The sequence below is a fragment of the Lepisosteus platostomus genome, chromosome 12 (assembly GCF_059453375.1).
Source record: "Lepisosteus platostomus isolate fLepPlt1 chromosome 12, fLepPlt1.hap1, whole genome shotgun sequence".
Lineage (NCBI taxonomy): Eukaryota > Metazoa > Chordata > Actinopteri > Semionotiformes > Lepisosteidae > Lepisosteus > Lepisosteus platostomus.
The window spans coordinates 31,117,799-31,132,413 of NC_142622.1; the positions used below are offsets into that span (position 1 = coordinate 31,117,799).

The 14,615-nt window shown below is 37.1% G+C and overlaps 1 protein-coding gene across 1 annotated transcript in view; it reads right to left on the reverse strand.

Annotated features, from left to right (window-relative positions):
• Nucleotides 1-439: 439 nt before the first annotated feature.
• Nucleotides 440-14,615, reverse strand: part of tbc1d5 (TBC1 domain family, member 5) — a 234,540-nt gene continuing 220,364 nt past the window's right edge. The window contains exons 22-23 of the mRNA XM_088601617.1: nucleotides 6,698-6,874; nucleotides 440-3,015 (exon numbers count right to left, since the gene is read on the reverse strand). Of these exons, the coding sequence (XP_088457743.1) occupies nucleotides 2,695-3,015; nucleotides 6,698-6,874 (498 nt within the window). The 3' untranslated portion in view covers nucleotides 440-2,694. The remainder of the gene's footprint in view (nucleotides 3,016-6,697; nucleotides 6,875-14,615) is intronic.

Sequence of the window (14,615 nt, forward strand, 5' to 3'; positions counted from 1 at the left end):
AGAAGAGGTCTTACGAATATCCTAGCTGTAAAAGTGCAGGTGTCATTACTTCTAAAACAAAATATACAGTACACATATCAGCAACCAATTAAAACAATTTCTGCTGCAATTTTCAGCCTTTTTGTTTGGTTACCTCTTCTCAGGAAAGGGTTTTGGGCAGCTACATATCCATTTAATTGATCCACAGTCACTCTGTTGGTGTGACATCTTCTTATTGATATAATCATGAAATCCAGTCATAATGTGATATACAGTATTATTTATATAACATTCGATCATGTTACTTTGAAATGTTTTTTGTTCTTTATTTTCACAATTATTTCCAATATTTTGAGTGTACATACAGTATATGCACACACAAATATGTACAACATTCCCAGGATTTTCTTTGCATGATGCAGACACATCATGACTGATGCAAACAAACACTGACAATTGATCAAGATTGTTAGTCACATAAGTTTAATGAGGCAGTTATAAATTTTCCTACATTCATGAGTAAAACTGTACACCTTAAGCAAATCCTCAAATCCAAATCATGAAAATCAAATGGACTTAAACCAGAGCAAGCAATGTATAAATTGATACTTTTGGGTCCACACATCATAATGGACACAGAGAGCTCAGGCTATATTAACATTATGCTACACATTCATTTTTAAGATATTTAATACCTAGCAGTTAAATTCACTATAACAGACACCTAGTAAGTGGCAGTTTAATATAGTATATATACACTACATGTCATTTTTCACAAAAGGAAATGAGATCTTGTTTGATTAAAAAATATAAAATGCTACACAACATGTAATTATGGTGGAGATGACAGCAAGGCAATAATAATTTTGAGCAGCAATGAAATGGACAAGCAATGACTGCAAAGTACAGTTCTATTACTTTTTAGTTCAGCAAGTCAAGACAAATGGTCAACCACTAAACATATCAGATATAATGGAATTCATGTCAATCTTGTAACAGTATCCCAGGATGGGGGTGTTTTTACAAAAGCCTCCTACATCCTTAATATACTGTGCAATGGTTCTCACAGGTTATGCTGTGCTTGTGTCTTTTAACACCAACCTGTAAAGGAGTAAGGTTAAATAGTTCAATGTAAGGCACGGCAAGAAGTCAGAATGAATGTTTCATAAACCACTTCAATGTCACCAGTGGGAACATCTTGAAAAACAACGAGAAGGAGAGTTGAAAGCCACAGCAAAGCTTACATGTTCGTAGTGTGAACAGTGCCATCATCTGCTTTAATCTGAATGTCAATATGGTATGAGAAGAAAATTATTTTTTGATAAAGATTTGACAACTGAAGAAATAGATGTTTGAAAATACTACTTAAAATTCAGCTTGTGTAACTTTTTAACTCTTGTACCTTGTTTAATGTCATATACATCTTTTAACATTTCAGCAGTGATTGGCAGTGATTAGGCACTTCTGTCTCTTGGAACAGTTTTGCTATGTTATGATTTTCCTCTCTGTCCTTTAGTTCAAAATGCACTTAACTAATACTAATCTTTCAGTAAAGCTTCTTCTTGGCCATTTTGGTAGAGCTACAGTATATCATTAAAAAAAATGCAAATGTAATTGGTTGATGATTTTGCTGTAACCGACCTAGCAATATCTTTTTATATGATTTTAACGACCATGTACATGTTCAATATGTTTACATCAACACTTCAAGGAGTACCAGTACCTTCAGTGTAACATTGTTCATATTTTAGAATTTTTATGCATGGTTTTGTTGTAGACGTAGGTGAAGACACTGTATATCAATTAGGAGATTACTTAAGTTGTTGTGATCTCATTTTCAAACTTCATGTGTTACCAAAACATACAGCTCTTACTCTGTTAATAGATTCAATAGAAATAAAAAAGTTTGTCACAAAAATAGCAAATAAAAGTAAAAACACTGAAGGAATGAGAACAGTTCTGTTAGGGAGAACTGGTGAAGTAATGACACTCCCTTGGTACCAATTCACTGTATCTAGAAATGTCCTAGAAGCACTTCCCTTGCAGCGCCACCTTCACAACAAGCTCTGCAGCTATGTTTCATAACACAGTTACAGCACCCCAGTCTGCAAATACACAAATATGTACCCAGAACATTTAGCATTTTTAGAGTTCTGATACCAGCAAGACTTTTTTGAGACCTGAATGAAGTAAACCTTTTTGCAACTTTAATTTTGTACAAACTCCAAATTGCTTTGAAGGGTTTTCCTATGGATATTCTGTCATGCAATGCACACCTTTTATAAGAATTACATCCATCCCAGAGAATTAGATCTTTACAAGTAGTTGATTATTTTTAAAAACATAAATAATAATTTTCTGTTTGATGGCAGTACTTTTCTTTAAAATCTACAAGTTAGCTAAGGGAAAAATAAAAACAGAGAATATATATACGCAGGAATTGGAAAAATCTGATTAAGCAATTTTAAATTGAAATCCAAATAATTAAAACTGCAGATTCTCAACCCCCATTATTTTCTCAGACTCACAAAATGTTGCTTTATACTGTATGTACAGTAGTACATGCAGGTATTAGAAGGTTGCTGCTGAAGACTTTGATACATAGATGTTAACGTGGTGATTAGAGAACAGGAAATAAAAAGCAGGAAGACTATTCAGAGCTCATACAGTATGACTGTGCAAAGACACATTAGTTCAGATTTTCAGCTGAGAGGCTCATGAGAGATCCATAGGGTTTACTATTGTAAAATCACAGTCCTTGCTATTGCTACTGTCATCATCAGGGCTGGAACCAGAAGTGCTGCATGAAGCAGAGGCCATGGTCATCAAAGGGTCTTGGAAGACCGCTGAGGGAGGAACCTCCTTCTCAGGTTTTGGGGTTACCTTTACCCCCTTTGGGAAAGTAGGAACCTTTGCTGTAGAGGCTGTGATGTCTTTCTTTTCTTCTGGATCTTGCTCAACATCATCATCTTGGGAAATTAAAATGTAATCATCTGAATTTCTTCCCTCAGAGTTTAAGGAAGATTCTGATGTAGCCTTAAAGAAACACAGAAAAGAGCACACCATTAAACCTGAAGCTAATGCAAAGTCTTAAAAGTTAGAACAAAGTCATTTGAAACCTAAAACAATTTGATGGGCAGGTTAACTTTACTTGTGGACTACAATACAGTGCGTATAGAACGTTAACAGACCCTTTCCAAAGTAACGCATTCTGTGTTCTAATAGCCTGAAATCAAGACACATTACTGTAAATCAGAATTTATTTGACCTTTATTTACATATTGTGTAATATACAAACACAAAAAAATTAATAAAAACAAATGCTCAAACATTTTGAAAAGTGATTACAAATGAAAATGGGTTGGATAAGTGTATTTTCCCTTAGCAATGGCAATTGTAAATTAGCTCTGCTAAAACCATTTGCTGTCCAAATCATAAAATAATCAGTCCCTGTATGTAATCAGTCCCGTGTTCAATTCCAAATGTGTTCACCTGTAGTGATTCTAATGATTTCAGAATAAAATCAGCTGCCTCTGCCTATGGATATAAAAAAGATTCCAAAGGCCTTAATTATCCCTAGCGACACCATCAAGACCATCATTAAGAAATAGAAGGCGAATGGTAACAGGCCTTTATGTAAAAAAACTTGTCAGTGTGCATGTGTCACAACAATATCCCAAGCTCTGCACAAGTCTGGACTGTATGGGAGGGTGGCAAGAAAAAAACAATACTCACAAAAGCCCACATTGAGTCTCATTTGAGGTATGCAAAAAAACTCTCTGGAGATTCTACAGCTACTGTATGTAGAACAAGTTTTGTGGTCTAATGAAGCCTGGATAGAACTTTCTGCTCTAAATACATAATGTTACATTTGGCAAAAACCCAATACAGCACGTCACCAACAGAACACCATCTCTCTAAAGCACGATGGAGGCAGCGTTCTGTTATGGGTGCGCTTCTCTGCAGCAGCGACTGGGGGACAGGTCAGGATTGAATGAATGTGGGATGAAGAAAAACAGATTCTTGAAGAAAACATCATGCCCTCTGCAAGGAAACTAAAACTGAGGACGTTTAGATTCCACATGACAACAAGCCTCAGCACACAGCAAACACAACAGTGGAGTTGCTAAAGACCAATAAGGTAAACATCCTACAATAAATTGCCCAATATTCAACTTGCTGTAATGTTATACAATTTGTGTGGTACATACTGTATAAGTATTACTATTAAAATGTTTTCTCTTTTTTATGCAATTTACAATTTCGTAATAAATAGTTTTACCACGATAGTCCATCATTGACAAACAACAGCTACAGCTTTCTAGAACTGTAACTGAAAAACAGAAATGTAACATTTTAAAACTGAAATTTTAAAGGACACTGGCATGACATTGACAGGATAATGTGAGACTCATTCTAAAATAGATGCAAAGGGATTTGATATATGAGTCCTCCTGCTGTTTTGAATCAGCGGGATTGTTTTGGGTAGTGGTGAGGACAAATAAAGAAATACAAATGGTATGTTTTAGACTTTCAGACATTACCACCCCCACTGACTCAATACATTTCTCACCAGCTGACAAATAACCTGTTCCTTTTCCTATAGACCAGTGGTTCTCAAACGTTTTGAACCAAGTACCACCCCTAATCCAAACAAAGCATCCAAGTACCACCTACAAGTCATCATCTCATAGGAACCCCAGAAATTCTCAATGACCAACATGAGTGTGCGTGCACACACTCACACATACATATAATAAATATTATAATAATAAACTTTGATATAGCGCCTTTAAATGTGGCTTTTCAAAGCGTTTTACAGAAAAAACCAGTAACAACAACAAATAAAAATAATTAAAAAGCACCATTTCAGTGAGAGGGGTGAGCCTGTTTAGTCGAGCAAAGCAGATGTGAATTCATTTTTCGAGCCTTGATACAATTCACAATAGAGTCTAACAGATTTTAAATCGTCAGGCATTTTCTTGATGGCAAAGCTGTCGCGGTGAATGTTGCAATGCGTCCATTAATTTCTGGAGCAACCTCTTTAATTCGTGCAACTACACCGCTATGTCGGCTTGTCATCGCTCTAGCACCATCTGTACAAACTCCGACACATTTTATCCAGTCGATGCCATTCTTTTCGACAAATTAATTCAGAAGCTGAAATATGTGCTCTCCTGTAGTTCCTGTTGGTAGTGGCTTACATAACAGAAAGTCCTCATGGGACGTACCCTCAAACTCGTATCTAACGTAAACAAGTGAATTGGCCAAACTGACTACAGACTCAGCTAATTGCAGTGAAAAACATCTGCTCATCTTAACGCCCTCTATCAGCGTACTTTTGATATAATTTCAATAATTCTATGAATGACCGTGTCTTTCAGGGGGGCAGCAGGTCGAGCTGTTTAGCAGCTTATTCTCCACACATAATACATGTCAGCTCTTTTGCCAACGGTAAATAAGGTTCTTCAAAAATAGTGTGGAGCTTACCTGCTTTAGCAATCTGCAAGCTTGCATTTTTCCCCGTTTCCGTTTTTATTTCCGTATTTATTTTAAGTTTTTATTTCATGCGCATGGGAGCGAAACGCAGAGAGGCTCTGTGTATTTTTCTCAAATTAACTTAGAACAGTTCTTAAATATTTTGCTGTTATCTATCATGCTTTCCTGTGCTCACAAGATTACAAGCGTTAGTAGCACTTATTTATATGCATTCCTGTGTTTACAACATTGGCATTGTTCCAAAATCACGCACATTCTCCTACCTCCCAATTTGCTGGAGATAGTTTTTTTTTAAAATACAATTGGTCACTTCGTCCGTAGCACGCATTCCTATAGAGTGGTATAGAATTACAGAGTATCTCGTGTCCACTGAAGTATTAGCGCGCACTGTATCGCAGTACGTAGGCCGTGTATTCAACACGTATTAAAATAGAAAATATGAAAACCGTCCCGATTTTTCAGCACACACAACAAAGTTCTATGGATCATATGGCGTACAGCTGGCGGTGCTCCGCGTACCACTGCTGGTACGCGTACCACAGTTTGAGAACCACTGCTATAGACAATCTGATTCCCTGCTGAACACTCATTTCCACAAACCTGTGACCACTAGTTTTTAAATTCTTTTCTTTTATGCCCCCACATAGTTGATTGCCAGTATTTATATTTAAAAGGCTACACTGATTTAGCCATTTAGTTCCTGTATTGAACTGCATATGTTATACTGAGAGGAGTCCTAATGTCATTAATATAATTAAGCCTATCCTCCCCGCTGATAGCTGATGTGTGGTTATCACTGTCTGGCGCACTATGGCTGCTGTCGCATCATCCAGGTAGATGCTGCACATTGGTGGTGGTGGAGGGGAGTTTTCAGAAAAGTGTATGTAAGTGTAAGGAATTATTATTATTATTATTACTATTGTTATAATAAATTATTATTATAATTATTAAGCATGAAATAAATTGTAAAGAAACAAATGACAGAAGACAAACTGATATTTTGAAAGGTACTGAGACGCATTAAAAACAATAAATTAATATTATATGTATTTTATTATTTTATAAAGAAATATAACACCACTAAGTAGCGTTAATGTTATTTATACCCTTCTGGTTTAATCTTTTGTTGTTTCTGAATGCCATTAGAAAGACGCCGTTCTTTCCCATAAAAGGTGGGAATGGGAGATACTGTACGGTAGTGAGGTACATTTGGCTTCACCTGTTGGCTTCTGAGAGAGAAAGGCCTTTCTCTGTTGGTACCCTTGTGTCCATTTCTGTCTCCACCCTTCTGAGTGCTGGAGCAGTAGTGGTCATCAGCAATTGTGATCTCTTCATTCTCCTCTGCCTCCAACTGGCTCTGGTTAAAGCGGAGGGATCCCTTCAAAATGTCTTTAATCTGCAAAGTAAAAACAGTGTTTAATAACAATATTCGGTATATGCAAAGCTAGACAGAAATATAGACTGATAAGGCAGAAATTGCAAATTGTTAATACCTTTTACATAATATACAAGAAAATATAAACGTTTGCCTAATTCCATATGCAATACCAGCTTATTTGAGGGCCACCAATCCAGGAATGTTCTGTCTTTCATTCTACTCTTAATTAAGTAACTGAGACAATTATTTACATGACTGGACCAAATTCATTCTTTTCCCCAGTCGAAAGTAGGAAATGATTTCATTAAACAGACTTCGTAAAGCTAATGTAATGTGGCCCACCAGGGCTGGGGTAGAACTAGGTTCCCATCTCTGGTCTCTGTGGACCTCTGTGGCTTCAGGTTGTTATTTCCATTGCAGCTTAGCTGCAGCCTCAACTGAATTAATATTTTGCTTAATGAGGCCTTCTTTAAATTGATTTATGCTTTAAAACATTTTGTTTTAAGTTACCCGTGCAATTTTAAAGGTAACTTGATATACACCACACCACATTATACGGAGCTTACAAAAAATAAGACAAGAAACTTACTAATTCAGTTAAAGATTCAATTCAGCTCAGCTTGAAGGAAAACTAAAAAATATGATGAAGTCCTGAAGCGAACGACAGGTTAGAGGGAAACCATAGGGAACCACGTTTTCATCACATTTAATTACCTAATTAAATCTGACCACTTTACAGTATGAAATTATCAAATATTATTAAGCACAGGCTTAATAATAAACAGGCTTAAGGACACATTTCAAAAGTGAGAGTTTCAGAAGCACAGGCAGAGACTGATTTATTAAATGTGTTTAGAATTCTTAAATGCAAAAGAAGAGAATCTACATCTTTGCAGGACAAAACCAACAGCAAAATATCAAAGGCAATGATAAGCAAAGGAAAAACTACTTTCATTGAATCTGTACTCTTCATCAGAACTAATCAACTCAAAGGACTTCATGACATATTCAGAATTCCCAGTACTATAAAACTGAGAATTCTCTATAGCTATTTTGTTTAATAGTGCTTGGGTAAACACAGCTGTAAGACCATTTTCTTTTTACAGATTCCTTTCATTATAAATGTTTTATGCTCTACTTAATCCTAAACTGCATTTCTCTGGGATTTACACAGTGCTGATGGACATCCTTTTGTTAGTGATGTGCTCTAAATTTACAGCACTTAAGATCGTATTTTTAGTCTGGGCAGATCATGATATATATCATGGATCAGACATTAGCCTTTAGGCTGGAGAAACTGTCTGGAAAACAGATTAAGCAAAAACGTATTCCCACTGCTTAAATTTTTCATGCTCTTTTTGTCATGTCTGCCCTGGCTCCAGCATCATGGGGTGGACTGACATTACTGTGGTGACTGGCCACACTTCTACTCTCCTGCAAATGCCGGTGATCATGGACGCAGACAGAGCCTGATTACCTAAGCACAATTATGAGCTCCCCAGTCTTAGATGTTGCAGGGTACTTTTTTTCTGGTAGATTGTACGCGACACACTGGCATAGAGTAGTTCAATCGTTTGTTTCTGAGCCTTGTTCAGTAATTCTTGTATTCCCTTGTTGCACACTCTCAAGTTCCTGGTTCCCTGGTTACTACCCCTGTTGTTCCTGTGTTCCTGAGTCCCTGTCATTGTTCCTGTGAACCCACTGTAGAGCTTGTTGTGGATTCCTTACCTGGCTCCCCCTCAGCCAGGAATATTTAAAGTGTCTCTCTCCCTTGGACCCTGCCTTGCTTGACCTACAGTACACTCATGGATTTTCCACAGTGCGTTGGACAGTGTCTCATCTGACTTCTCTAGCTTTGACTCCATGCTGCACGACCACAAACTCCCTGCGGCCGCTTGCGTGCGCTTCCCTGCCCCAGTTTCTCCAGTCAGCAGGCCAGAGCCTACTCTGATGTCCACCACTCCAGACCTTAATCAGGGGAAGCACCCAAGTGCAATGTGAATATTACAGTAGGCAGGGGATGTCAAACAACCTGGGGGCAAGGTGTGAGTGGAGTGGGAGCTGGCACCAGATAGGGAGAGTGTGCATCGACACAGCAGTGTTGTACACATACTGGGGCCAAGTGGTGCTATAAGAAGAACACGGGAACTTATGAACAGGGCTAACAACTGGGGAACCAGGAACTTTGGAGTACATAACAAGGGAACACTGGAATTAGAGAACAAGGCTCAGAAACGAACTATGCCAGAGTGCTGAGTGCAGTCTGACCTTGCATTAAGAAGCCTGCACCATTTAAGGTATGAGGTGCTAATAATCAGGCACAAGTTGCCAGGCCTTCTGTCTCATTATGCGACCATGGTAACCGGCATTGACAGGACAATGGAAGTGTGGGTGGTTACTATGGAAACATCAGTCTGCCCCACGGTGCTGAAACCAGCGCAGACACGACACTTACAACTTGATTAAAAAAAAACTTTTTTATGATTAAATTACAGTCACTAGCATGGACCAATAGTAAGTCTCAGTGTATAAATGCTGTTAAAAAAGATGAAAGCTCATTAGTCTGTGAGAGTCTTTAGGCAGTGCCTAAAGCGTGCACCACACTAGTGCTGAAATCATGGATGTGTATAAATATAACCATATTTGGTTATAGTCATACAACCAAATTAATATAAGTGATTAATGGTGAATCCTTTTCCATGAATTTCCAATAAACAATTAGATTTTCCTAGCATTACAAGCAATGAGTCTTACAAGCTATTAAATATCCCTCATTCTAATTAAAAACATGTAAATTACAACAAGGCAAAAAGGTCTGGAACACTACCACAATCGAGAACTAAAACTGCAGCCTAAAATACTGCCCAGTCAGGTCTAAACTGTGACAACAAAAGGAACTCTGCATATTCTGTCTTAAAAAACAAGAAAAATGACAATGGTACCTGAACTGCACAGACCTACCCTGAATCTTTTGGTCTTTGCCTTTCATTGCTATTAGTATTTCAATACCAATTGAGGAAAATGTTCTGGCACAGCCAAAGTTTTAAAGGAATACTTCTGCTTTAATAGTCTTCATTGTATTTAATTTTTCTGCTTATATTGTGGATTACAACTGTTTTATAACCTACTAACTAAATCCACTGACATTTGTATCTAATCAAGATTATATGTAATATCAGAAACAAGAGTACAAGAACATTTTTTTACTTTACTACAGTGATAAAACTTAAATTTCACAGATTTCTAATTCTGATGTTCAATAAAAAATGACAGTTATGTGTATGACTTAAAAACTCAGTTTGTTTTTTCTGTTGATTTGCCACGATGACTTCATTAGGAATCTGTATAAACAGACATTAAAATTCACTGCTAATTGTGAATGAAAAATTAAATATATTATTCTGCCCCCCTTGAATCATGAATACTGCCTGGTTACTTTTGGCATGATTTAAGGTTGCCTCTCCGTGAAAGGAGCTGCATGGACAATTAGATGTTCTGCTTTAACAATCAGCAGATTAATCCAGAGAAACCAGCTTCAAAGACAGTCCTAAAAGGAAGAAGGTTACCACACTAGCCCAGGAGTATCACATCTGGCTAATTAATCAGCTTAATCACCTCCTAACTGCAGTGGCTAAAGAATAAGTAATTCCAGAAAGAAATAAACTCCTTATGCCAGGGACTTGTGCAATATATTTATATTTATAATGTGCAATACAACTTTTTGTATACTGTTCTGTTTTGTTCTTTGTATATTCTGGACTGTGAGCAACTCTTCTTAGTGCACTTCTCACTGACTGTACTGATTGTATTGTATGTATTGTATTGTTGTATTATTGTATCATTTCATTACACTGTTGCTGTGTTGTCTGTGTTAAGCTGCTGTTGCACTGCAATTTCCCTCACGGGATCAATAAAGTATCTATCTTATCAGCAGAATGCCTAGACCACCACCTGTATGAAAATGGCTCAGAAGCCATTCAAAGGAGAATTTGCCAGCTGAGATGATGAAATTATGATTTTCTGCAGACTCAGAAGACCTGAGGTGCAGAAGACAGAGAGGGGTGGAGTGTTTAATTGAACAATGAATGCCATTTTGTCCTTCACAGATCACTCACAATGTCTGTGATGTTGTCTACAAGGCTCTGAAAATTTTGAATAACTGTGACAGGCCATCTTTGAGAGATAGCTGCAACTGCAAAGGAAAATCTGCAGAACATTCTTGAGCTGTCTGCCCAGAAACTGGTCTGTCTGCTAATGCTGATAGGACTGTTAATACTTGTGAATGTGATATCTCAGAACTTTGTAATACTGTATCTTAATTTTGACAGTGGATCATGTTTTGTACTGAAAACATTTAATGATATCTTGACCTACTGTATGTTTTTGTTGAAATGGTCTGTGATTCATATCTTGATCTTAGAGTCAGGTTTCTTTTGTGCCTAAACATGTGACATGGCTGTGATATGACCATAATAACATTGATTTAGAGCAGCAGGAAACAAATTCATTATCTCAATATAGTAATTTATCTAGAACCTAGTATTTGGCCTAAAATATATTTTTTATTTAAAAAAGTTCCTCCTGTCCTTGTTTGACATTTGAAATATGACAAAAAATGAATATCAAAAGCCCTAAAATGAGTTCTGTATTATTACTTGTATAATGGTTGGTGTCATTTTATAAACCTAAAAATGTCTTCTTCCAAGAATCCTAATTCAAACATGTTTGAGAGTCATTTTGCACTAATGCAGTTTGTATTGCCCAGTGTGATGCAGTATACTTACAGAATCTTTTAAATTAGAAACAGTGTACGGAAATCTAATAAAGGTCTGAAACCTCCTGAGGCCAATAAAAGAAATGCAATAATTCAAGACCTCTGTTTCTCTTCCCAGATACAGTGCTATTGGCTGTTATCTCTTTGCATGTGGCTTTCTCTTTTAACTAATTAATACATCCATTTATGAAATACCAGCTTAGCTACTTAAATTTTCTTCCTCAGTAACTTCATGTCCTGAAACAGTCCTGAGTTTCACTTTTAGTTCTTTAAAGGAATGCGTTCAAGGACAATTGAGATTGCGGTACTCCTCATCGCTTACAGTGCCAAGAAAAAAATTGTGATCCATCAGTATAATTACAGGAATTATGTGAAATAATCACTATTTAACTTAGCACAATTAATTGGATAACAAGTAAACAAGTATTGAGTTTGGGTATCCCAGTTCCATATAATGGTCAGACACTTTGTGAGTTTGGTCTTCTTCATACAGGTAAGTGGAAACATGTTATGGCACAATGAAAATACATTTTTTGCCAGCAGCCATATCACTCTGCAACTCACAACTGGCAACCCACTGACCCCTTGATGGGGACACTATACTGTAAACAGGCGCCGTCCTTCGGATGGGACGTAAAACCGAGGTCCTGACTCTCTGTGGTCATTAAAAATCCCAGGGTGCTTCTCGAAAAGAGTAGGGGTGTAACCCCAGCATCCTGGCAAATTTCTCATTGGCCCTTACAAAGTATGGCCTCTTAATAATCCCTATCTATGAATTGGCTTCATTAGTCTGCTCTCCTCCCCACTGACAGCTGATCTGTGGTGAGCGTTCTGGCACACTATGGTTGCCTTCGCATCATCCAGGTGGATGCTGCACATTGGTGGTGGTGCAGGGGAGTCCCCATTACCTGTAAAGCTCTTTGAGTGGAGTGTCCAAAAAAGCACTATATAAGTGTAAGCAATTATTATTATTTCAGATGTCCTGAGAAAAAGAGTAGCTAATGCTCATCATCTGGAGGGGATAGAAAATTAATTCAAAATATTTGAGTGACTCTACCAAGGTGTGTGCATCCTGTTAATATTTTCTCAAGAGCAACCCGAAAAATCAACTAGGAAGTCATGAACAACAAGGAAAATCTATTCCTCTCTAAAAAGTACACTGCCAAACACAGGCATGTGAAGCAACGACGTAGGACTACTTCACTACTGTACTTAAGTATATTCTTTCGAAATCTGTACTTTACTGAAGTAGTTCAAGTACGTAGCTGCGTCAGCATGCGTAGGCTGCAAAGGAACAAGTAAAGGTTTATTCCATGCTGAAAAGAGAAGAAAGGAAACACAACGTTTCGGCTGTGGAGCCTTCTTCCTCATACCCAAAGAAGGCTCCCTAGCCGAAACGTTGCGTTTCCTTTCTTCTCTTAAAGTAAAATTAGTTATATTTAACTAAAAATGTAGTCTGTGAACTTTCTTAGGGTGCTTTGCATTTAGAGAACATAAAGGAGGAGCATAGAAAAATTCAAAAATTACATATACATCTAAAACATATACAGTTATAAAAAACAGTAAGAATATATACCTTTATATAATACATAGCAATAATTTTACTAGAAAGTTCGCATTCTGTATGGTGCATTTATGTGAAAGTTAGGGAATTTATGTCCACAGTCTGTAATATACCCCTGTTTATTAGTGCAGTGAGTAAGATTGGTGGAAGTCTCAGCCTACACCAACTCACCAACAAATTTAAAGAAACATGGAGGTTGTGCAATTTGTTCTTTAGCTAGTTGGTTTAATTTAAAGAGCTAGCTATATTTTGAAAGATGCAATTAATTTAAATCTGTTTTATACCAGTTTTGAATAAAAACATAAAACTACCTCAGCTGATTAGTAGAGGTGTGTAGTTTAGGATAATTAATGTAAGGAAAAGTGCAGGTCTAGACAATGAGTGTGAAAGAGTTCCTACAATCTTTATGTACAGTTATGTGACATTTTTAACTTGCATTTTTAGATTTAGATTATTTTACAAATCATCCCCTTTCTATGGAAGAAATCTACAGTTAACACAGAAAAAAAAATGTCAATTTAAACCACCACTTGATAAAATGTGTCCTAGACTTCTTAACATACAGGTCTTAACAGGTGTGACATTCACTACACTTCCACTGGATCACCAGAGGGTTGTGTTCCGTCTCCCCTACTGTACATTTCGACCACTAATAAGTGTAAAAGCAAACACACAGGCATCTCAATAAATTTGTTGATAAAGTCCCGGTAAGCTTATTAAAATACCCAGAAAACCACAGGCCCATTCTAGATGATTTTATTAAATGATGTAATGTGTTCTCTTTGAAGTTAAATGTCTTGAAAAGGAAAGAACATTTTAGAAAAAAATCCAACACCCCTCAAACCTACTGTCTTAATGGTCATATACACAAACCTAAGATGTGACAAATGCTGTGAGACCGTTTATAAAAAGAGGCCAACTGAGACTTAGGAAACTAAGCTATTTCAACAGAGAACAATTTTTATACTTTCTATAAATTATGCACTGAAAGTATTGTTGGATTGAACACTTGAACACTTGTTGGATTATTTTATTAATTATAACAGGCTGGGAAAATTAGTGAAAATAGGTAAATAAAGTCATGGTAATATCAGAAAGGACAGCTGCTTTTTACTTTCTGGTGATACTTTTGTACTTTTACTTGAGTACAGTTTTCTCAAATAATTAATAATAATAATTGCTTACACTTATATAGCGCTTTTCTGGACACTCCACTCAAAGTGTTTTACAGGTAATGGGGATCCCCTCCACCACCACCAATGTGCAGCATCCACCTGGATGATGCGACGGCAGCCATAGTGCACCAGAACGCTCACCACACATCAGCTATCAGTGGGGAGGAGAGCAGAGTAATGAAGCCAGTTCATAGATGGGGATTATTAGGAGGCCAATGGGAAATTTGGCCAGGACGCAAGGGTTAC